At 38.6% G+C, this 26,320-nt stretch overlaps 1 protein-coding gene across 1 annotated transcript; it reads right to left on the reverse strand.

Moving 5' to 3' along the window:
* Positions 1 to 924: 924 nt before the first annotated feature.
* Positions 925 to 22,308, reverse strand: slc4a1b (solute carrier family 4 member 1b (Diego blood group)). The gene is made up of 17 exons (XM_058621706.1): positions 22,220 to 22,308; positions 14,372 to 14,537; positions 12,991 to 13,126; positions 11,381 to 11,453; positions 10,761 to 10,803; positions 10,485 to 10,669; positions 10,009 to 10,219; positions 7,248 to 7,451; positions 7,013 to 7,161; positions 5,968 to 6,162; positions 4,110 to 4,358; positions 3,952 to 4,041; positions 3,700 to 3,866; positions 3,384 to 3,625; positions 3,103 to 3,272; positions 2,114 to 2,287; positions 925 to 1,405 (listed from the first exon to the last, which is right to left on the reverse strand). The coding sequence occupies exons 2-17, from the start codon at positions 14,511 to 14,513 to the stop codon at positions 1,325 to 1,327; spliced, it is 2,511 nt and encodes an 836-aa protein (XP_058477689.1). The 5' UTR covers positions 14,514 to 14,537; positions 22,220 to 22,308; the 3' UTR covers positions 925 to 1,324.
* Positions 22,309 to 26,320: the final 4,012 nt, after the last annotated feature.

Here is a 26,320-nt window from a genome sequence, read left to right on the forward strand (position 1 = left end):
ACCTGCTAAAGAGGAGACTGAAGGGAGTCAACCCCCAAAACCAACAACAGATGAAAGTCTGGAGGAGCATCACAACCAGCGCTGGACTGGGACCAAAAAACTGTCCCACCATGATTATTTATACCATATGTGGATTCACACAACATTTCATTTGAAACGACGCACATTGCAGGGCTCAAGTCTCACACATTGAGCGTCTTTTGTCGCACACTCCCGCCACACATTGTAATTCTCATGCTGAAAAAAATGATAAGATAAATTTCTCTGGGGCGAGATGGACACAGTGCTGTTGGTCGTCAAAGAAACACTGCTTTGTGTTAAATATACTGGTTATTTTTAGAATCCATTAATCTGTCCAGTTTTTTCTTGATTAATCAAATTAGTTAAAATGTTGAAAAAGGTGTTAAAAAAAAAATTTAATTTAAGAAGCTGAAAAATGTATTGATTGTTGATGATTAATTTAGTCATCGATTAACAATTGATGACGGCCCCACCAGAGGGCGCTGCTGTGCAGGGGAGGAGCTTTTAGAAGTTTTCCTTTGTCAAAAATGTCATTGAGCACAAGTTATTAATAAATTCAACAATGAAATGTCCACAGTTTTCATTTGATCAACACAATTTCCTCTGTAGACACTTTCTGTGTGAATAGTTGCGTCTTGTCATGATTGTTTTTGGTAACTTCATTAAAGGTGTACGCAGATGCCAACCTATATGTATCTGGCTCTGCAGGATGGGATGTGGTGCTTTTTCCTTGGCTTCACAGACAGAGTCATTTCCCCTGCTTTGTCCAAGCAAACCAAACTTATGTCATGAGTCTTTAGGGAGGTAGTTTTTTTTTAATTGTTATTATTATTATTATTATTGTTGTTGTTGTATATAAATATATATACTGTATATATATATAAGTATACACACAAAGAAAAACACCTTCTGTCCTTGTATTGTACAGCTGTGATTCCTCTCCAGTGGAACAGTTTGACATCTGCTGCACGTAAATGATCCAATAAGTCAGAGTTTGCATTTTACTCATAAAGGACATGAAAACAAAAACAACTGTTTTTTTAGGGAAAGGCTTATTTGTACTTGGCACTTATTTATCTTTACATTCATTTATGGAGTGTGGTCATCACTTCAGCCATACTTTGAGCTGTGAAATGAATTGTTCATCTATTAATAAATCATTGTTTTAGAATCTACACAAAGCAAATATTTGACATGTTGTTTGATAGTGCTTTGTCCCTGTCATAGGAAATAAATAAATGAACATATTCTGTATATATTAATATGTTTATACATTTATCATCATCATATTCATGGGAAACATCTACAATGGCATTTGAGATTCACAGTATACGTCCTGTCCCGGCTCCTCCTCAAACGTCACCTTAGCATCGCCAGCATCCAACTGAAACAGATATGATAAAGGACTTCAAAACACACACACACACACACACACACATTCAACACATGTTGTTTTCATAACCATGATAAGTGTGAACTCTTCTCTTTATGTGTTTTATTCCCAAAGTGTTCACACACATGAAAAGTCTCTTTTAAGAGTCAAACAATGAGAAGGCTTGCTCCTTTAGCAGCTAAGTCAGAATGACAGTGAAACTAGAAAAAGAGAATAATAAATTGTCTTCATAACAACAATTATAAACAATTTAACATGGACTGTGTAGAGCATAAAGATCAATATGGGACAGGAACGTATGAGCACGCATGGTTGTTTCATACACAGAGATTATTAAATTCATTAAAAAGAATTTAGACAAAGTAAGATTTTAGTGGAATAAACCTTTAAAACTAGGGTTGTAGAAATGTGGTCTGGAATCTATGGTTTAGAAAGTGCAGCCTGTGGTACTACCATCATCTCACTAGTGCTCTTTTATCTACTTCCTGTTTCCTGTATCTCTGTAGATTTCAAAATAAAAGCTTCTCAAAACACATATAAAATGATCTGAAGAACTTGTATATGTATATACTTGTATGTAACAGTAATAGTGAACTTGTGTTGTGTTTTTTTAAATTTTAGACATGTAGAACATTTGCAGTGCAGAGTCCAAATGTCCATGTTCTAAATGAGTGGGATGAACAGCAGCTGTTCACTTACACATTTCATTTCCGTTTCAGAGAAGAGACGCCCAGTCATGAGCATACGCAGAGGGATGGTGAGGATCAGGATGAAAGGAAGTGCCAGGGATGCTGGACTGGATTTCACAATCCAGAGAATTATGAGGCACGCAGTCTGGATGAGAGTGAACAAGTGCATTCGTCCTGTGCTCACCTGTGTCCAAAATACACACACACATCACTGCAGAGTACAGTCTGAACAACATTCATATTATCCTTGATGATGATGATGATTCATCAGTTTATGACTGAAATAATAATGACTATTATTATCATTATTATTATTGTTATTATTGTTATTATTACTATTATTATTTTGTTATTATTATTATTATTATTGTTATTATCACACTGTATTGTTGTATATACTGTAAGGTAGCTAACACATACTAATACTATAAAGAAAAGGTTTCCGCATGTGACCACATGCGGTCCTCCAATCAATTTTATGTACCACTTCATATCATATTACAACCCACGATCTCGTGTGGCTGAGGTGCAGCTGCCAGTGGTCTTCAAAATATTTTTGACTATCTATCTTTATTTAAAAAATGTTACACTTTACAGAGGGCCATGTACTTATGGTGTTGTCACCTCCCACTTCCAAGAGGCGTGACCAATGGAGGGAGATCAAAAGGCCTTTTTATGACATGGACAGACCTACAACCAGTTAAACCACTGATTTGGAACAAGTCAACAAACGTGCACGTTGTTCAGCCGAATCAAAAGACTGCTGTTCTTCCATGGCTGCCATGTTGAATGTGTACAAAAGCTGCTAGACATTCTTCTTTGTTGTTAAGCCTGTCACAGTGTGCCAGGGATTTGTTATTAGTTCCTTTTCTAGGGGATTCTGAAGTTGGTCAAAATGACATCCTTGCCAGACGCTGCCATAATACCTGCAGACCTGGCTGGGTCCCTAATTCTTACCCACTGGACTTTTGTATGATTATGTCACACGTGGATCCTTACTTGTGTGGCGTAGGGTTCATCAGGGTGATATTTCTTGGGGATGAACAGAAGAAGCATACGATCCCACAGCTGGATACCATTTAGAGATGTGACTCCCATGTAGAGGAAAATCCCAAACAAGGCTGACATGGGGATCAACTTGAGGATCGGCTCCATCAGAATAGACAACCCTTAATACAGACAATCAGAGAACAGAGACTCGTCAGAGAGATCATCTGACATGATACACTTGTATTAATATTAGAAATATTTAATAATATTAAATATTAGACAGCACGTACCAACCAGCAAAGCCACCAGAATGCCACTGACCCTCTGCTCCATCACTTTCTCTATCACAGGCTTTGGTCCTTTGCTCATGACAGTGAGGGCGTTGGCGTGGGTGACAGTGCGCACGGTGGCGGCACTGAGCCACGGAACACCAAATATCGCACTGAACCCGCCCATGCCGACTAAAAGCAGCAAGTCAAAGTGGAAACCGGAGCCCTTAACCATCTTCCTCTCAGGTTTACTCACAATCAGACTGTTGACAGAAGCAACATGTGAATCAAACCCTGTTCTCTGAGGTCGTATTCACAGTGGGATGTAGAGACTCACGTTGTGATCTGAGACTCCAGAAAGATGAGAATGAAGACGAGCAGGGCAGGGACGCAGGAGGCAAACATCAGCCACACAGGGAAGCTCTGGTGCTCTCCAAATGGGTTGATAAGCCAGCCTCTCTTGGCTGGGTTGGACACCGCCAGACCTTTGGGAACCATTAGTTTCTGTGCCGAAAAAACACTGCTTACTATTATTATGTGCTGTATGTGTTCAGGCAATTACCTGGAATCTAATAAAACAAGGTCCAACCTGAGTGTAGGTATCATTAATGTTGTAGTCCAGGACAATCATTAGGAAAATGGCAATAGGGACACCAAAGTCCCCAAGCAAACGTCTCACCTGTTGACCACATACAAGGAATAAATCACTCATCTGTTGCAATCAAAAAAAAAATCACCCCGACTTACCTTTCCAGGTAGAAATGTCCCGTTCTTGAACTGACGGAGGAAAAACGCAATGAAGAAACAGCCAAACATGAGGCACATGGAGAGCAGAGCGGTGTTGGGGAAGGGAGGCTTGATGGTGCTGATGATAATAGTTGTATTACCGGTGTTATTGTCATAAATGACGGTCTCTTCCACTTTTGGTTGCCAGGGATTTTCTACAGTTGCATTCAGCTGATCGTAATTCAGAATCAGCGGATGTGAGTGAAAGGTCTAGAGAGAAGTTAGAAGAGAACAGATTCAACTTTCAAATCCTAACATACATGATCTCAGGGCACTGTACATAGACAACATCAAGGAGAGCAGAGAAACACAACAGTTCACACAATGAGCAAACACTAGGCATCAGTGGAGAGAAAAAACTCCCTCTTAACAGAAGAAGAAATCTCTGACAGAACCAGACTCACACATGTGCAGCATCTGCCTCGACCGGTCGGGGTGAAAGGAAAATGGGGGACAGCAGAGAGGTGGGGGACAGAAAGGGGGAAGAGAAAGGACAAGAGGGAGATGAGGTAGAGACAGAAGAGAGAGAGAGACCAGGAGCAGATACACAACAACTGTATCAAGTTACAAGTTGACATGTTTATAGAACTACACTGTCATTTATATAAGCAGCAGCAGAGAGTGTTGATATCAACTTTAATGATAGCATAACAATAATAGTGATGATATGTATGAAATTATCATTATTTTATTATTATTATTATTATTATTATTATTATTATTATTAATAATAATAATAATAATAATAATAATAATAATAGCCTAAAAACTGGATCTGGATCCTGCAACCTCCAATATGAGAATACAGAGAGAGAGAGAGAGAGGGAAGGAAGGAAGGACACAAACTAGGGAGAGAACGAGACAAGGTTAATGACATATAAAAAGTCATATTCATACCCTGAGTGTGAGAGAGTGAATGTGCGTGCACCACAGGAAAATCCCCCAGCAGTCTAGGTCTATAGCAGCAGAACTAAGAGATGGTCCAGGTTTCCCTGAACCAGCTCTAACTATAAGCTTTATCAAAAAGGAAAGTTTGAAGTCTAACTTTAAATACAGAGAGAGGCTCCGCCTCCCGAACTGTCATTGGAAGCTGGTTCCACAGGAGAGGAGGAGCCTGGTAACTGAAGGCTCCGCCTCCCATTCTGCTCTTACAGACTCTGGGAACCAAAAGTAAACCTGTATTTTGTGACCTAAGTGGTCTGTTAGGGTGATAAGGTAAGACTATGTCTTTCAGGTATGAAGGGGCCTGACCATTAAGTGCTTTGTATGTGAGGAGGAGGATTTTAAATTGAATTCTAAACTGTGGGTGGAGCCAGTGTAGAGAAGCTAACACTGGAGTTATATGGTCTCTCTTTCTAGTTCCTGTCAGAACTGGTGCTGCAGCATTTTGAATGAACTGAAGGGTTCTAACAGACTTGTTGGAACATCCTGATAATAAGGAGTTACAGTAATCTAATCTAGATGTAACAAAAGCATGAACTAGTTTTTCAGCATCCTGTAAAGACAGAATGTTTCTAATTTTCATAATGTTCCGCAGGTGGAAGAAGGCTGTTCTGGAAATGAGTTTTATGTGTGAATCAAATGACAGAGCTGCGACCTAACAAGTCACTTTACTGCCTACTGCCGTATTGATTATCATATAGACTTTATATCCAAATCAATATTTGACCCACCCCTAATATGGATACAAATAAAGAAGTTGACAGTAACATGTACAGTATACTCGTGAAGGAACTCGAGGTGTGTTGTTACAGAGACACAACTGAAACCAATGACCAATGACTAGATGAGAAGTGTGAGGTGGATGAAAGCGGTTTACCCTGCCCAGCTTGGCAAAAGTTTCATAGATGAAGATGAGGGAGATGAGGATGGAGAAGATTTCCTGGGTAAAGCGTGAGATGAAGCGAACCAGGACACTGCCGTCACAAGCCACGACGATCACCACGATGATGACCAGCCACACTCCGACCCACACTCTCCCCACTATGTACTCAATGTCCTGGGACTTGCAGAACTGAATGAAATAAAGAATGGTCACAACTGTGCATGCTTACAGTAAATAAAGCCAGACACAACATCCTGTACCCCAGAAACATTGCTGTAGTTTTTGCAAACCAAGAGAAATGTTAAATTTGTACACTCTGTTCACTCACTCATCTTCTTTCACTTCCACAGGAGGGTCCCAGCTGACATAGGGCAAAAGGTGGACTGGCAAAGTCCATCACAGGACGACATATATAGACAAGCATGTTTTTGGACTGTGGACAAACCCACAGTCCAAAAACATGCAAACTCATACAGAAAGGCCCTTGTTAAAAGGTGAACCGTATCCATCCCTAATGATCACATATTTTGGGACTGTGTGAGATTGTCCACTTAGGGTCAGTATGAAGTGTCATGGACATGAGTGGGTAATGATAACATCCCAGTAGAATACCCTTGGAGGCTTTTTCACAGTGAGGGACGTTTGCCAAGGTGCAGACCAAAGTTCACATCAGTTCTAGACCAAACATTGTTGTTGCAGATTCTTATCACGTTATCAGGACATTCTGGAATGTTTTTATGGAAATGCTATTGATGCTATGAAGACAATCTATCATCTGTACCTAGCCCTAAATATGTGCTAGGTTACGCTAGACTGTGCAGGTTATTATTGCCCTTAATTCTGCCAATAGCACCACAGGCACTTAAAACACGATTTTTGGTTCAGAAACTGTGAGCTCACATGTGGTTTGCAGAAATGTACACTGAATACCACAGAGCTATAACAGAAATATCTTCAGTTGGATCATATGGAGCAGCATAAACCATAACAGACATAAAAGTTTAGCTAGATGGGATAATGTTCCAGTGTTACAACTTACAGCATAGAAGGCTTCTTCAAACACTAAGAGAGGACCAGAGAAACCAATGACCAGGATTGGCTGAGCAGCAACGAAACAGAAGATGATTCCCTGGATGCTGGTGGAGATGAGGAGCTCTGAGACGCCCATCATATTTTCCACCTTATCAGCTGATGAAAGATGACGTCATGGAGTGATTAGAGTGTTTGCTGCATACAATGGCACGGCCATGTCTAACACAGATATGAACACGCACCCAGTAGCCCTCCAAAGGTGATGGCAGGCGACAGGGCAGCAAAGTAGATGAAGATGACGGCAGCAAGGACCTGGGAGTTGAGGGCATCTGTCATGTCACTCTTGTAGTGCTGGTAACGTCTCTTTATGTCCTGAATCATTCCGCCAAATGGCCGCCCAGTACTAGTCAGGTGGTCTTCAGGAGGAGGCTCAGGGCTGAAGGAAACTGGGAGGAACAATTTCATACTAGTACGTAAATAATAGTCATTGTTTCAACAATCAGCATTGGTGTATCATTGCTGCTAAGTTGAGTACCAGTGCTAAGTTATTTGTATCAGTTTCATTTTGTAAATGTTGATGTTTCCTTGGGCAAGACACTTAACCCCAAAGATGTGTGAGTGGTCATCAAGATTCAAGACTAGCAAAGGGCCATATAAATACAGACAATTTACCAACTTTGAAAGTTGTGCATGTAACTTTGAGCACTGGATAGTCTGTCTCGTGTTGAGTGTGTTATACCAACAAACGTCAGATGTGACCACGGTGAACTGTGGTGAAGACTTATCCTTCGGTGTCACCTGTGGATCTGCTCTTTCAGAATCTTCTAACAAGACTACGATGATTCTGAGAGACCAGATGTTCTGGTGGTCATCCAAGCAGGATTCATAGAACCGTAGTTACATTCAATAGCATTCATTCTGTTTCATCTTTACTGACCACCAGTGGTGGTGCTTTAAGCAGTGGGTGACTAATACTAACAGTGTCACGAGGAATCCTAAGTACACACCTCATTGTGTGGACTTTGAGGAACTTGGCAGGAGGGCCACAGCCAGCGGATGCTTGGTGGCAATGTTGACACTGTAGAAACTACATGAGGCTTCAGCACAGTGGTATGCCTTTCAGGGCTGTCCAAGATGTGGAGACTCCCCTGGTAAAGTGGTCAGTGACCCCCTGGTGCTAAACCTCTTGTGCTTAAAGCACCGCCTCATAAGGTCAGCCCTGCTAATGGCGCATTTCCACCAGCTCTACTCGCCTCGCCTCGCCACGGCTTAAGTAGTGTTTCCACTAGCATAGTACCTGGTACTAGGTACTATTTTAAGTACCTGGTACCAGGTACTTATAATAGTACCTGGCTTTGTCACTTGCCAAGTTGCAAGTGACAAAATCAATTTTATTCCTCTTAGTAATTTTGATAGTCTCGATATTTTTCCACCCGAGGGTGAACGCCGTGTGTATGTGTGTGTGTGTGTGCCTGCAGTTAATAAACATGCTGACAGAGAGAGAGAGAGAGAGAGAGAGAGAGAGAGAGAGAGAGAGAGAGAGAGAGAGAGAGAGAGAGAGCGAGAGCAGCAACAGAAGAGAATATGAGCCTCTCAGAAGTCTGTTTAGGAGACATGTTTCAGTTATTTCTGTCATGTTAAAGTCCTATTGGAGGGACATAACATGTCCTTTGTGATTTTCAGTTAGCTTATGTTTATATATTAATAACTACATTTAAAGTGAATCAGAGTAATACAAACAACTGTATGGGTGTAAAACAAATGTTAAATAAGAATTGCCTTTTCTTCTTGTAGAGTTCTTGTTTTCTTCATTGTTTCATTTGTATGTTGAATATCTGACATAGAAGTGATTAGTAAGCATGTGAAAGATACAGATTAATTATGTGTGGTCAGCCAAAATGACAGACATTAAAAACCTAGCAACATCACTGCCAGAGCTGTAGATTGTTTCAATTTAAAGATTGTGAAATAATGGCCTTCAAAAAATTATTTTCAGTACTTGAGTAGTACATTTTAAAATAAATACTTAGTACAAAACATGATGAATACTTTAGTACTTCCACTTAAGTGTGGAGCTTAAAGAACACTTCAACCTCTACTGAAGTACTTGTACTTAGAGTAGAGTACTTGTACTTTTACTCAAGTCTTCATCTCTAGTACTTCTACAGTTCCAGCATGACTTTCCATTTCTATAGCACCTCCTCAACATGGGAGGAGTCATCATAGCACAGCTGCATGAACCTGCCGTGACTTTGTTTCATATGTGACACACACACACACACACACACATTAGTAAGTAGTGATTTATAGTAACTGAATCATTAGAATCAGTTCATTCAAAAGATTAGTTCGGCTGTGCTTTTGCTAAATACACCAGACTCCTGTTAAATGTTGACATTTCCTACATTTGTTGTTAAATGTTGGAGATTTTTAGGTCTTTTTAACTGTTCTACAGTTCTGCATTGTTCGGTTTGATTCTTGTGTTAGACGTTACGCTCATGACTCCACTGAAGTGGCTGAAGTACAGTCTCAGCTCAGCTCGCTTAGACCCTCGCCAGAGCAGCTACTAAATTAGCATTACACAGTGAAGTTTCTTCTGGATATAAATATACAAATGTGTCTCTAAGTAAAGTGTTGTGTATCTCTTTTAACTCAGACTGCATCTAGAAACTTGGAGCCGCGTGATGCAGCAGCCCTAATTAACTCCACTTGACTCTCTTTACTAGAGTTATGTAGCAGTTGTGCTTCCACTTTGCTTCTATTAGACATGATATGCATCGCTCTGCACTGTGTGTAATGCGGGAGTGTCACTGAGCAACGTGAGAGTACTGTACTTCTGAGCACAGAGAGAGTCATGTGGAGTTGATTGTGTTTGAATGCAACCATTGCAAAGTCATTGGTTTAAATTGGACCTCCTCTGTCCTCTGAAAATCGGCTGTGCTGACGTTGTATCCTCGTGGACACGGCACATGGCAGTTATGAATGTGTGCTGGGAGGATCTACCTCTTCGAGGTTTGGAGTCCTGGGGTGGAGTGGCACCGGCGGACTGGATCCTGCCCTGCAGTAGTTTCTTCTGGAAGCTGATGATGGAGCTGAACATGGCTTCATTCTGGATCTCAGTGGGTGGGATGACGACGCTGCAGTCCATGAAGTCGGCCATAGTGTCTGTCAGCTCTCTGGTGTTCCTCGCCTGTAATGCTCTCTGATTGAACACCTGAAACAGCGGATATGTAGCCTTTATTTAACCAGGTAAAATCTCTTTTCAAGAGTGACCTTGCCAAGAAGGCAGTAGAAGAACATGGTCACAGAGGGTGATACAGACATACACATGTCAGCTGAAAACCAAGCAGAGACACAGAGTTCTGATTAAAGTGAAAACATGGAGGAAACAGAGACTTTGACCGTTCCAGTGCACACGTGGAAGCAGCATGAGACTCATCTTTACACAATCTGCGGAGCAAAGATCTCAGCAGACTCACTTTGTCAGCCAGTAGAGCCACCATAGCACAGCCGGTCTCATGGTAATCCAAGTCAGTCTTGTTTGGTCCGACCAGAACGAAGATGAAGCGTACAGGTGCTGGGGACTCCAGGCCTGAGTCCAGCACCACTGCTTCCTTCAGACGCACAAACACAAGTGTAGGCCTCTCCAGGAAGTCCAGGGCTCCTGGTTCCAAGAGAAGAAACATAAGAACAACAACTCCAGTATATACAAAGACCCCTGATAACAAGTGATAAAAACACAAACATTAGCTCACCAACGAGCACCAAGGAGACCTCGTGACGATCAGATTCATCCTTCTGGAGAAACACAGTAAGCAAACATTCACTACTGTACATCTTTAATATGTTTTTCTTTTGAAAGACTGCAAACTGTAACAAACCGAGGACAGAAACATGGCAGCACAAGATGGCATCCTCCTTAAAGCAAGGCCCTTCCTTAAGTTTACATAAAAGCTTTCAGAAGGTAAATAGATAGAGACAAACTTATACTTATAGATAAATCTCATTTCTGCCAATAATAAATGCCCCGATAATAAATGTTACACTTGGAAGAGTTTTTTTCCCCCAAGAACATCTGAGCATTAACAGCTTAAGTGTTCAGTGTAAGCCGGAGAAAACCCCCCCCCACACACACACACACACACGCGGAGAACATATGGATTCATGGAGAAAGACCCTTGTTCCAACAGGGGCTCGAACCCCGGTCTTCTTGCTCAAAAGGCAAGAGTGCTAACCACTACACCAACCGTTAGGCCCCAAAAAGAAAAAGTGCACCGTAAATAACTCTGAATCCTTCACCTCGTCACAGTCACCATGTCATTCCTGTCATCCATGTTGTCAGCAGTAACACACACACACACACACACACACGTACCTTTTCCTTCACTGAGAACCTCTGCAGGTTCACGGCAGCAGTCAGAGCTTGGCTCTCTGGGTCACCTGATTGGCTGGAGGGAGAAAACAACACACTTGATTGGATGTGCATTAGGGTGTGTCTAACTTGGTGATCTTAGCACAGAATCAGGCGCAAAGGTCTTATGTTTCATTTCTGGATTGTTTGCAGGTGTGTTTTGAGTGTAACATCAATTAAGCCAATCAGAGTTTTGCATTTTATTCCCTTTAAAATGTGTTCTGTGTGTTTTAGTGCGACCAACCCTTACATCAATAGCTTTAAATATGTTATTTAAGGAATTCTGTGTTTGAAATGTACCTGAGTAACACAGACAAAACGTAAATGGTGGTTATGTGACGATAACTATCATAAAATATATAATGCAATATTGTTGACGCATGAAAACGAGACAAAATGCAGTTTACAGAATAAAAACTCTGCTGAAATGTCTCTTGGGCATGAGTATGGGCTGAAATGACGTTGTAAAGCCTCCGGTGGAGGATAGAGAGGTCGATAATGGATGTTCAGTCCTAGGCTGGCAATTATAAATGATAATATACATTTCTCTGCCTGAGGAAACTGTTCTCATACACATGTGCTTGCCTCACTTTAGCAGATACTCCACCTTGTGGCCAAAAGGAGAAAGCACACGTCTCTGTATGTGCTGCTTCTCACCACAGAAACTGGAGCACAGATACTAGTTTGTGAGCTTCACTGCTACACACAACAATACATATACAATACATTACACTATAACACATTATAACCTCTTTACATTTAAAATGAAATAACGTGAAAAACACATAGGAAGGGGGTGTGGCTTATTCTGTTATCCTTTCTTGTCCTTACACTAGTGTGGTCATATTTCCGTCATCTGTTTTTGTTGTTGTTGTTTCTTTTCTTTTTGAAATAACAGTTTGCAGTTGCAGTAAATACACTTTCATCATTACATAGTCCATTTTAGTCAGGAGGCTACTTTTAGATTTAGAGATTATATCCTGGCCACGCATACATTAATCGTTGACCCCTGTCCTGAAGACACCAACACATACAACACACAACATGATTTTGAATACCTTATTCAAACTATATTGATTGGTTTAAATAGCATCACATTACTAAAAAGAGAGTGAAATACAATTTTCATTGACTAAAACTGGACGCAAATGGTCATGGGTTATTCTGACCAGAATACTCAGCCTTTTAGTCGACGGAAACTTGACTAAACAAAAAGAGTATGAATCCAAACTAAAATGACAGTCTGACACAAAGACGAGACTGAAAACAACACCGCGTGGTCACAGATCATGATCACAGAGTTGATCTTGATATGTTAGATATGTTATATGTGTATAAATCCTTCAAACATTCATGTTCTTACCTGACAGACATGTGCACCTGTGTATGAAGGTGTTTAGAAATGGGACTTTTTCCATTCATTCATTATGTTTAGCGCTGTAACTTCCTTATTTATACATTTGAATATGCTTTCTTTTCATATTTAACTTATCTTTATCATTGTATTTGTTTAGGAGCTCCACATGTGTCTGTCTTTATCAGTCAGTCACACTGGCTGATGTCTTGGTGGATACCTGGCGTTTGGAAGCAGAGCCTTCAGGACACCGTCTTGGTCTCCAGGCCTGATCTCCTTCTTGTTAACCATCTCACTGACCATCTTCTCAGAGATGGCGGCCAGGGTCTGCTCCTCACAGTCGAAAATCGTCACACCTTGACAGAGGAAGATGTTGAAAAGAGATCAGGGAAGATGATGAAGGGGACAGCAGTGTGAGTGTGCTTTGAGGAGAGTTACTGACTGCAGTGTGTGCACCATCTGCACAGAGAACCATCTGAGCTAGAGAATGAAAAAACACATCGTTACCAACCTAACACAACTTTTACTTTTTGAAGCGTGGGAAGAAGTCGTCTTTGACGAGCAGAAAGTGACGAAAGCAGAGGAGACTGATCACTGAAAACACATGTGAATGCCTTCAGGAGGTGGTCGGAGACACACTGTGTCCACACTGAACAGAAATGTAAAAGTATCCGATGCATCTCCACTGTGTCTCCGCTCCACCCGAGGACAGGTAAGCCGCAACAAAACTGCTGTGGTCGGTTTTCTGCTCGTCAAAGACTTATTTCCTGCTTTGAAACACAAAGTGGAGTCATACGTGCAGCTAATGTTGCTGTTGTTGGTTTGGTGACACACAGCATGTAACACAGCTGAAGAAGTTCTGGAAACATCCAGCCATTTTCTACTGTCTGTGCCAATCTGAGCTGACATAGGTCGACAGGTGGGGTCTATCATGTAGCATGTTAATACCAGGTGTAAATGCATGTGTTAAAGCTGGTCCTATGTCAACGGGCAGTCCATGGCCAAGAGGAAAGGAATTGGACTTGTAACCTAAGGCTTGCTGTATCAAATCCTGGCATGCCCCTAAGGTGCCCCTGAGCAAGGCACCCAATCCCCATTGCTCCCTGAGCACAGAAAAACATGCTGCCCACTGTGCCCGGCGTGTGTGTGTTTACTCCTGCTGTGGTAAAATTCACTATCATTAATTGCTGTGTGTGCACAAATGACTGGTTCTTGGTAAATGCAAAGAAAAACAACCTGATGGAACTTGATTTATTGTAAAGATGTTGATTTTCCCTATGGACTCTGAGTTCCAGTCAAACAAGGGTTTCTAAGCGAGAAAAACAGGGTCAAATCTGCTGTCAGCCATGTTTTCATCCAGTTATATGTCAGCACTTCTCACAGGGTTCTGTGCACATTTACACAGCGAGGACAGAGGTTCAGGTGCAGACCGACTCTGTGACATGATTGACTGTGAACATGATTCTGAAGCTGTTATTTAAAAATGATCTCAATATAAAACATTACACACATGAGTGTCCATTTAAAACATAACATGGATCAATGATTATGTGTCTGATCTAAACCAGTATGTATGTGTTCCTGATGATGACCTCACTCACCTGTGTTCATGCTGCGTCGGAGCTGGATGAGGCTCTTAAAGGTGAGGTATGAGATGTGCGGGGAGACCCATGTCCCTGCCTGAAGGTCAAAGCTCTCCTCATAGCCCCCCCATCGGCCCGTCTCCTGCTTCTGGTCCTTCATTTGCTGCCTGAGCTTCACGTGCCTCTGAAGGCACAGAGACACAGAGACTGTTGCTTTAGTGGGTTTATGTTTACATAGAGCCATGTGGTTCTTAACTGTGTTTACTGCATATTCAAATGACCTCTGGACAGAATATTCCATCCTCTGCCTTTTCATTTCTATGCTCAGGCCTTTGATAGAACACATATCATTGTCACCTGTGACTATCTTTATATCCAGGGTTCTTAAGTGATTACCACTTGGCTTTATGCAGGGCATTCAGTATGTTGTAATTTATGTTATTATTATTATTATTGTTGTTATTATTATTATTATAATAATATTATTATTGTTATAATATTATTATCGTTATTATTATTACTACAAAATGAGTGGTTTTCTTATTGAGTGAAACAGAGAGTGGGCTATTTTAAACAGGTGGGTTTAGAGTCAGAGAGTCAGAGTGATGCAGATGTCAGAGTTGTTGTAGGATGGGGCTGATGTGGTGGAATGACGGGGTTCTGGTGATGATTGGGACAGCCCGTGGCCAAGTGGAAAGCGAACTTGGCTTGTAACGGGAGGGTCGCCGGGCGCTACTCAGTGTGGCAGCCCACTGCTCCTTATTCTAGGATGAGTCAAATGCAGAGAAATAAATTCCCTAAGGGGAAATTATTTAGATTTGATGTAGCAGCTGAATTCTGGACCAGTTGAAGTTTATGGAGGGATTTGTGAGGGAGACCAGAGAGGAGAGGGTTACAGTAGTCAGTGTACGGGGGGTGAGGGAAGGTTGGAGTCCATTAATATTGTGAAGATGGAAATATGCAGACCTGGTTATGTTAGTGATGTAGGATTAGAATGATAGTGACACACAGACTCTTAACCTGAGGGGAGGGGGAAACACAGGAGCTGTCACTGCTGAGGGAACAACTGTTCTTCTTCTTCTTCTTCTTCTTCTTCTTTTCCTTTGGGCTGCTCCCTTCAGGGGTCGCCACAGCGAATCAACCTCCTCCATCTAACCCTGTTCTCTGTATCCCCCTCTCTCACACCAACTAACTTCATGTCCTCTTTCACTACATCCATAAACCTTCTCTTTGGTCTTCTCTAGACCTCCTGCCTGGCAGTTCCAACCCCAGCATCCTTCTACCAATATACTCACTATCCCTCCTCTGTACATGACCAAACCATCTCATTCTGGCCTCTCTGACCTTATCTCCAAAACATCTAACATGTGCTGTTCCTCTGATTGACTCATTCCTGATCCTATCCATCTTCGTCACTCCCAAAGAGAACCTCAACATCTTCATCTCTGCTACCTCCAGCTCTGCTTCCTGTCTTTTCCTCAGTGCCACTGTCTCTAGACCATACAGCATCGCTGGTCTCACCACTGTCTTGTATATCTTTCCTTTCATTCTGGCTGATACTCTTTTATCACACATTACCCCTGACACTTTTCTCCACCCATTCCAAACAGCTTGAACACGTTTCTTCACCTCTTTTCCACAATCTCCACTGCTCTGGACTGTTGACCCTAAATACTTCAAATCCTCCACCTTCTTTATCTCCACTCCCTGTAGCCTCATGGTTCCACTTGGGTTCCTCTCATTCACACACATATATTCTGTCTTGCTGCCACTAACCTTCATTCCTCTCCTTTCTAGAGCATATCTCCACCTCTCGAGCTTTTCCTCCACCTGGTCTCTGCTCTCACCACAGATCACAATGTCATCTGCAAACATCATAGTCCATGGAGATTCCTGTCTAACCTAATCTGTCAGTCTGTCCATCACCACCGCAAACAAGAAGGGACTCAGAGCCGAACCCTGATGTAGTCCCACCTCCACCTTGAACTTCTCTGTCACACCTACAGCACACCTCACCGCTGTCTCACAGTTGGCATACATGTCCTGCACCAGTCTAACATACTTCTCTGCCACTCCAGACTTCCTCATACAGTACCATAGTTCCTCTCTCTTTTTCCAGATCTACAAAGGCACAATGCAGCTCCCTCTGACCTTCTCTGTATTTGTCTACCGGCATTCTTAAAGCAAATACTGCATCTGTAGTACTCTTTCTAGGCATGAAACCATACTGAATAAAGTTCATTGTATGGCTCATGAACTTTATTCCTCTATAGTTACTGCAATTCTGAACATCTCCCTTATTCTTAAAAATGGGCACCATCACACTTCTTCTCCATTCCTCAGGCATCCCCTCACTCTCTAAGATCCTGTTGAATAGTCTAAGCAGAAACTCTACTGCCTCCTCTCCTAGACACTTCCATACCTCCACAGGTATATCATCAGGACCAACTGCCTTTCCATTCTTCATCCTCTTCACTTCATCTTTACTAATCTCTGCTACTTCATGGTTCATAGTAGTCACCTCTTCTACCCTTTGCTCTCTTTCATTTTCATCATTCATTATCTCTTCAAAGTACTCTTTCCATCTTCCCATTACTTCTGTGGCACCTGTCAACACATGTCCCTCTCTGTCCTTAATCACCCGAACCTGCTGGACGTCTTTCCCATCTCTATCTCTCTGTTTTGCCAACCTGTATAAATCATTCTCTCCCTCCTTACTTTCCAACCTAGCATACAAGTCATCAGACGCCCTTTGTTTGGCCTTTGCCACCTCTACCTTTACCTTGTGCTGCATCTCCCTGTACTCCTGTCTGCTCTCTTCAGTCTCCTCAGTGTCCCACTTTTTCTTTGCTAACCTCTTTCTCTTTATATACTCCTGCACTTCCCCATTCCACCACCAAGTCTCCTTATCTACTTTCCTTCCAGACGACACACCAAGTACTCTCCTACCTGTCTCCCTGATTACATTATCTGTAGTTGTCCAGTCATCTGGGAGCTCTCCCTGACCACCCAGATTCTTTCTCAACTCCTCCCTGAAAACCGCAGAACAGTCCTCTCTTTTCAGCTTCCACCACTTTGTCCTTTGTTTTGTCTTTGTCCTCTTTGTCTTCCTTGTCACCAGATTCATCCTACAAACCACCATCCTATGCTGACTTGCTACACTCTCACCCACCACTACTTTGCAGTCGCTGATCTCCTTCAGATTACATCGTCTATACAAGATGTAGTCTACCTGTGTGCTCCTACCTCCACTCTTATAAGTTACCCTATGCTCATGCCTCTTCTGGAAAAAAGTATTCACTACAGCCATTTCCATCCTTTTTGCAATGTCTACCACCATCTGTCCCTCTGTGTTCCTGTCCTGGATACCAAACCTGCCCATCACTTCTTCATCACCTCTATTTCCTGCACCAACATGTCCATTGAAGTCTGCACCAGTTACCACTCTCTCACCTCTGGGGATATTCTGCATCACTTCATCTAACTCACTGCAGAAAGTTTCCTTCTCCTCTAATTCACATCCCACCTGTGGGGCATAGCCACTAATAACATTTAACATCAAGCTTCAGACTCATCAGTCTATCTGACACTCTTTTCACTTCCAGGACATTCCTAACAAACTCCTCCTTTAGGATAACCCCTCCTCCATTTCTCTTCCTATCAATACCATAGTAGTACAACTTAAAACCTGCACCTAAGCTTCTCGCCTTGCTACCTTTCCACCTGGTCTCCTGGACACACAGTATATCCACCTTCTTGTATACCTCAAGCCAGGAGTCTCTGCAAAAATTTCATTATGTCCTCATAATGACCTATAAAACTTCTTGATTCTTGATTCTCTTGATTCCTTCTTTGCATCATGTCAATCAACTCTCTAGCTTTTCCCGTCATCGTCCCAAAATTCAAAGTCCCTACTCTCAGACCCAGACTCTTGCCTTTCCTCTTTTCTCTCTGTTTCTGAACCTGCCTTCCTCCTCTCCTCTTTCGACTTCGACCCACAGTAGCCCAATTTCCACTGTTACCCTGTAGGTTATCGGCACCAATGGCGGTCGTTGTTAACCCGGGCCTCGACCGATCCGGTATGGAACTCATAGGTTTGATTCGCATATTTGGTTTTGGCACAAGTTTTACGCTGGATGCCCTTTCTGACGCAACCCTCTGCATTTATCCGGGCTTGGGACCGGCTCAAAAAGACACTGGCTTGTGACCTCCTAAGGCTGCATTTGACCTCCTAAGGCTGCATTGACCAAACACAAACACAGGATCTCTCACTGCTGAGGGAACAACTGTCACCTTTAGATAATGAGGATTTGGTGCCAATAGGAGGTCTGAGGGTTGGAGGATTTTATTGAGGAGTGAAAACAGTGTCTTGGTGTTATTTTCAGTTTGATTTGGTTTATATGTGTCGGCCCCCCCAGCAGCATGTGAGGGGGTGATAGGATAGATCAAGACTAGAAAAATGCTAGCAACCACAGCATGTATCATTACTGTGGTTGTTATTATTATAATAAAGACTATCTTATGGTAATTTCTACATTTACTACCTCATCTAATAATACTGATGGTATGTTATCTTGTGTTTTCTTTCTGTCACTATGTGTTTCCACCTCAGTCAAACTAGATAAACTTCCTTCTTACTCATCTTCTCTTTTCAAATGGAAACACCATCATCTTTGTTCTTTGAAAAATCTTGGGATTGGCAAAGACTGTTTTTAGGTTTTTGGCAGCTCATACTTAGAGTCTGATGTTTAACTTTAAAATGTTGTAACCCTGAATGAGCTGAAAGTTCTGCTGAAGATTTTGGAATCAATACAACTGAATAAATAAACTTGTAGGTTGAAGGATTGTATCATGATCACATTTAAAACCAAACATGTTCATGTTGATGATCAGTGACAGTAGCTTCTGTGTTGTTTCCCTCCACAGAAACATCTCGGCGACATGCTTATGTGCTTCACTGATGTACAGGTGACACATTGTGTCTGTAAATAAACATGGTGGCAGCTCCAGGCTCTGGGCCACTGCTGCAGCGTGAACATGTCCTGGGCATGTTTGGACTGTCAATAGATGCCGTGTGAGGAGAACAGGGATATCGTGAGTGAGGGTGAGTGTGTGTGTGTGTGTGGTATTGCTGTTCCATGCAGTTGGAAAACAGATGATTAAATTACTAAATGAAATAATGTTACATTATTGAATGTAGTAATGTTGACATTTTAACAAAATGTGTGTGTTTTGCTGTAGAGATTTGAATTATTTGAAGGTAATTCAACCTTTTTTTATTCAGGCAGTCTCACTGATGTCCCAATTCCAATCTCATATATTGGATTGTACTGTGGCAGATATTTTGCAAATTTACAGCTCAGAGATTGAGACCTTGATACCTCACACTGACTGGATGTCAGCCTGTTGTGACTGAGCAGACCTTTGTTTCATATCACCCATGATTGATATTGAGCCATAATTTAATATGATGCCTTGTTTTGGTCCACTACTCTGTCCTCTCAGCCTCGACATTGATGATGACTTGAGGGAACATTGCATTGACTTACATTAATTTCCTGGAGACTTACTCTAACCTTAACCACAATTACTACTGGCCTAATCCTAATCCTAATCCTGACCCTAACCTCAACCTAACTTTAAAACATCATCTTCACCTTAAAATGTAGTCAATTACTTTATGGGGACTTGCTTTTTGTCCCCACAAGGAAGACAAGTCCCCATAATGTGACTGTGAAAACAGGTTTAGGTCAACACAATATTAGTAATACCCGGACACACACACACATGCCAGAAATGAGGTTCTGCCTCATTAGGACAAGATTTTGGTCTCCATGAGGACTACTCTCAATGTTTTCTTATGTTGTTTTATGTCTAACTGTACAGCACTTTGATCGACTTTGTTGTTTTTAAATGTGCTTTATAAATAAAGTTGGATGGATGGTTTTGGTCTTTTTCTCTGTCAGTGGTGTTTGTAGCCTCACAGCAGCAGCAGCAGCAGCAGCAGCAGCAGTACAGACCGACGTCGGACAAATCTGTTCTTCTTCCTCTCTACTTATCTTATTCGCAGTGACCTTATTGACTGTTGTCTTGTCAAATCCAGGTACAGGATTAGCGATTAACGGCTCCATTTAAAAAGGACATAGTCACTGAAACCAGAGTAGGAATATTTGCTGTTATGAAGTGAGTGGCATGTGTTCTGTAGTTGGTGGATTCCAATGAAAGAAGAGATGTAAGGGAGTGTGATTGTTTCAACAGTAGAGCTTTGAATGAATGAATGGATGAATGATAAGGGTTGTATTGTATTTTTGGTTTATATAAGCGGTTTTGATCCAAACAAGGACTACTGGCCTTTATCCACTCAGCACAGCGCTGGATACAAATGGTTTTAGATCTTCTGTCCTTTGCCGTTTTTAATTTTTTTTTAAGGCTTTTAATGCCTTTAATTGATAGTATAGTGGAGAGAGACAGGAAATGGGGAGTCAGAGAGGGAGAATTACATGCAGGAAATGGCTCGAACCGGTGCCGCCTGCAGCTCTACCAATTGAGCTAAACACTGCCCCACCTTTGCCGTTTTTACCTGCTTCTTTTCAATGTTTGGTTTTGTGTGAACCTGTGAGTAACTTTCCTGACCTCTGGATCATCTTGTTACACTAACTTTGAGCCCAATGCTTCCTCCATAGGCCCATTCACCTCAGGCTTCCTGAAGAGCTCTGGAGCTTGTATCCATATATACATACTGTATATAACATATGAACACACACACACACACACATATATATATATATATATATATATATATATATATATATATATATATCAATTTTTTGCTGATTCTGTGTAAGAAACCAAACTTTGATTTCAAATTTCTGGGTGAATTTTATTAATTAAATTTAATTAAATAATTTAATTAAATAACAACCTCTGGGTGCTTGTTTAGCAATGATTGAATAAGATAGAGACACTGATTATATGGGAAACATTGATTCCAGTTGTCACGGCTGGATAACCGTGAGCTTAGGTAAGAAATCACCACAGTGTCAAATTGATCTCCCACTGAAATGTTATGTCACAACAGACATTTATTTCCAAAACACAGCTGACAGAAAGGGTGGAAGAGTGAGATTAGTCCAACTAGAGACATTGTCTACACTCTCTACATTTGTGTAAATGCTTTGTATTTGTACAACACTTTTCTAGTCTTGATGATCACTCAAAGCTGCTTTACGCTACAATTTTGCAACTCACACTTTCATATCTATGTGCAACTCAGCCATCAGAGCGTGTTTACCCAAAGACACATCAGCATGTAGACTAGCGGAGCCGGGAATTGAACCTACAACGACTCCCTCTACCACTGAACTATGCATACAGTATGTGACACATGTACTTGTTTTTTGGAAGAACAATGAAGAAATGCACATTAAATACAAAGCACATAATGTTGTTCTGTTTATTTGATGTTAATGATGCAAATTAAATATTTTAATTAAATGTTTTAAGAAATCAAACTGAATCTGCAGAATGGTCTGGTCTATTTGACCTTGCAGGCTTAAACATTACTACTGACATGTGTGTGTTTGTGTGTGTGTCAGATGTGATGTGAATCACTGAGAGCCTCCATGACTTTATTATGATTTGCACGAAAACACAACCATTGCTTATATGAACTGTTTTAAATGTGTCTCATGCCATTTTAATGCAATATACACTTGTGCAAGATATGAAAACCATTGCACTGCAACACTGACCAACGATATATATTTCTTTTACTAGTATTGTGATAAGTTTTTCTTGTATCATTGCACAACATTTAATAAAACACCGCCCACCACACACACACACACACACACACAAACCACTTACCTTCTGCTGGTATAAGCTGACAGTTTTAACAAGTGACTTAGAAGCAAAAAAGTGAGACTTTATAAACACCACCTTTCTAAAGATGTGTGTGTGTGTGTGGAGGCCTGATAATGGGTGGGACTAACACACACGGACACAGGTTTGCACATTCTTTGTAGGACACTGCAAACACTTCCTTTGATTTGGTTGAGCCCTCAACCACAACCAGTTCATCAGAAATGAGGTTCTGCCTCATTAGGACCAGGTTTTGGTCTCCATGAGGACTACTTGTCCTGACAAGGTCAGTGTTCATGACAGAAAAGGTGCTAACTAGGACACACACACAAGCTGGTTTTGCCTTCTTTGTGTGGACACTCAGACATAATTCTGTCCCTGAAACCAGGTCTTAATCCTCAAAAAGCCCATTAAAGTTGTGTCCTCACAAGGTGAAATGTCCTCACAAAGATAGGTTTGCTCGACTATTAGTCCACACAAGGTATTTAATACATGTACACACACACATGCAGCTACACAGCCATGTATTTTGTTCTGACCCATAATATTGATAGTAAATACATTGACTTGGTATGTGGAGGAAAACAGTCACACTGTGTCATTATCCAACCAGCATCTTATCACATTTAATGTCTGTGTTTGGAGATCAACAACAGAAGCTTGGCTTACGTGTCATGTCCGTCCGTTCACCTTCAGCATCAGTGGACTAAAGACAGGAACTCTGCACACAATGATTATTTCTCAGCAACATTTAGCTTCAAACAATGTTTAAAAAACTGGTATGAATTTACAACTAGAGATTTTAAATAGCTAAATCCAAATATTAAATGTTACACCTAAATGTTAAATGTTAAATGTTAAATGTTAAATTTAAATCTAAATCTAAATCTAAATCTAAATCTAAATCTAAATGTTAAATCTAAATCTAAATGTTTATTTAGATTTAGATTTAACATTTAGATTTAGCATTTAGATTTAGATTTAACATTTAGATTTAGCATTTAGATTTAGATTTAACATTTAAATTTAGATTTAACATTTAGATTTAGCATTTAGATTTAGATTTAACATTTAGATTTAGATTTAACATTTAGATTTAGCATTTAGATTTAACATTTAGATTTAGATTTAACATTTGGATTTAACATTTAGATTTAACATTTAGATTTAGCATTTAGATTTAGATTTAACATTTAGATTTAGCATTTAGATTTAACATTTAGATTTAGTTTAACATTAAGATTTAACATTTAGATTTAGATTTAACATTTAGATTTAGATTTAGCATTTAGATTTAGATTTAAGATTTAGATTTAAGATTTAAGATTTAGATTTAGATTTAGATTTAAGATTTAGATTTAGCATTTAGATTTAGATTTAACATTTAGATTTGGCATTTAGATTTAGCTTTAACATTTAGATTTAGCATTTAGATTTAGATTTAACATTTAGATTTAGATTTAACATTTAGATTTAGCATTTAGATTTAACATTTAGATTTAGCATTTAGATTTAGATTTAACATTTAAATTTAGATTCAACATTTAGATTTAGCATTTAGATTTAGATTTAACATTTAGATTTAGATTTAACATTTAGATTTAGCATTTAGATTTAACATTTAGATTTAGATTTAACATTTGGATTCAACATTTAGATTTAACATTTAGATTTAGCATTTAGATTTAGATTTAACATTTAGATTTAGCATTTAGATTTAACATTTAGATTTAGTTTAACATTAAGATTTAACATTTAGATTTAGATTTAACATTTAGATTTACATTTAGATTTAGCATTTAGATTTAGATTTAAGATTTAGATTTAAGATTTAAGATTTAGATTTAGATTTAGATTTAAGATTTAGATTTAGCATTTAGATTTAGATTTAACATTTAGATTTGGCATTTAGATTTAGCTTTAACATTTAGATTTAGATTTAACATTTAGATTTAGATTTAACATTTAGATTTAGCATTTAGATTTAACATTTAGATATAGATTTAGATTTAACATTTAGATTTAGATTTAACATGTAGATTTAGAATTATCATTTAGATTTAGCATTTAGATTTAGCATTTAGATTTAACATTTAGATTTAGCATTTAGATTTAGATTTAACATTGAACATTTAGATTTAGATTTAACATTTAGATTTAGCATTTAGATTTAGATTTAAGATTGAGCATTTTGATTTAACATCTAGATTTAGCATTTAGATTTAGCATCTATATTTAGCATTTAGATTTAACATTTAGATTTAGCATTTAGATTTAGATTTAACATTTAGATATAACATTTAGATTTAGATTTAGATTTAACATTTAGATTTAGCATTTAGATTTAACATTTAGATTTAGATTTAAGATCTAGATTTAGATTTATCATTTAGATTTAGCATTTAGATTTAACATTTAGATTTAGCATTTAGATTTAGATTTAACATTTAGATTTAGATTTAGATTTAACATTTAGATTTAACATTTAGATTTAACATTTTGATTTAACATCTAGATTTAACATCTAGATTTAGCATCTATATTTAGCATTTAGATTTAGCATTTAGATTTAGATTAAACATTTAGATTTAGCATTTAGATTTAACATTTAGATTTAGATTTAACATTTAGATTTAGATTTAACATCTAGATTTAGATTTATCATTTAGATTTAGCATTTAGATTTAACATTTAGATTTAGCATTTAGATTTAACATTTAGATTTAGCATTTAGATTTAGCATTTAGATTTAACATTTAGATTTAGATTTAACATCTAGATTTAGATTTATCATTTAGATTTAGCATTTAGATTTAACATTTAGATTTAGCATTTAGATTAAACATTTAGATTTAGCATTTAGATTTAGAATTTAGATTTAACATTTAGATTTAGATTTAGATTTAACATTAAGATTAAGCATTTAGATTAAGATTTAACATTTAGATTTAGATTAACATTAAGATTTAACATTTAGATTTAGATTTAACATTTAGATTTACATTTAGATTTAGCATTTAGATTTAGATTTAGATTTAGATTTAGATTTAAGATTTAAGATTTAGATTTAGATTTAAGATTTAGATTTAGCATTTAGATTTAGATTTAACATTTAGATTTGGCATTTAGATTTAGATTTAGCATTTAGATTTAGATTTAACATTTAGATTTGGCATTTAGATTTAGCTTTAACATTTAGATTTAGCATTTAGATTTAGATTTAACATTTAGATTTAGATTTAACATTTAGATTTAGCATTTAGATTTAACATTTAGATTTAGATTTAACATTTAGATTTAGATTTAACATCTAGATTTAGATTTATCATTTAGATTTATCATTTAGATTTAGCATTTAGATTTAACATTTAGATTTAGCATTTAGATTTAGATTTAACATTGAACATTTAGATTTAGATTTAACATTTAGATTTAGCATTTAGATTTAGATTTAAGATTGAGCATTTTGATTTAACATCTAGATTTAGCATTTAGATTTAGCATCTATATTTAGCATTTAGATTTAACATTTAGATTTAGCATTTAGATTTAGATTTAACATTTAGATATAACATTTAGATTTAGATTTAACATTTAGATTTAGCATTTAGATTTAACATTTAGATTTAGCTTTAAATTTAACATTTAGATTTAGATTTAACATTTAGATTTAGCATTTAGATTTAACATTTAGATTTAGATTTAACATCTAGATTTAGATTTATCATTTAGATTTATCATTTAGATTTAGCATTTAGATTTAACATTTAGATTTAGCATTTAGATTTAGATTTAACATTGAGCATTTAGATTTAGATTTAACATTTAGATTTAGCATTTAGATTTAGATTTAAGATTGAGCATTTTGATTTAACATCTAGATTTAGCATTTAGATTTAGCATCTATATTTAGCATTTAGATTTAACATTTAGATTTAGCATTTAGATTTAGATTTAACATTTGGATTTAACATTTAGATTTAGATTTAACATTTAGATTTAGCATTTAGATTTAACATTTAGATTTAACATCTAGATTTAGATTTATCATTTAGATTTAGCATTTTGATTTAACATCTAGATTTAACATTTAGATTTAACATCTAG

The sequence above is a fragment of the Solea solea genome, chromosome 21, assembly GCF_958295425.1.
Source record: "Solea solea chromosome 21, fSolSol10.1, whole genome shotgun sequence".
NCBI lineage: Eukaryota > Metazoa > Chordata > Actinopteri > Pleuronectiformes > Soleidae > Solea > Solea solea.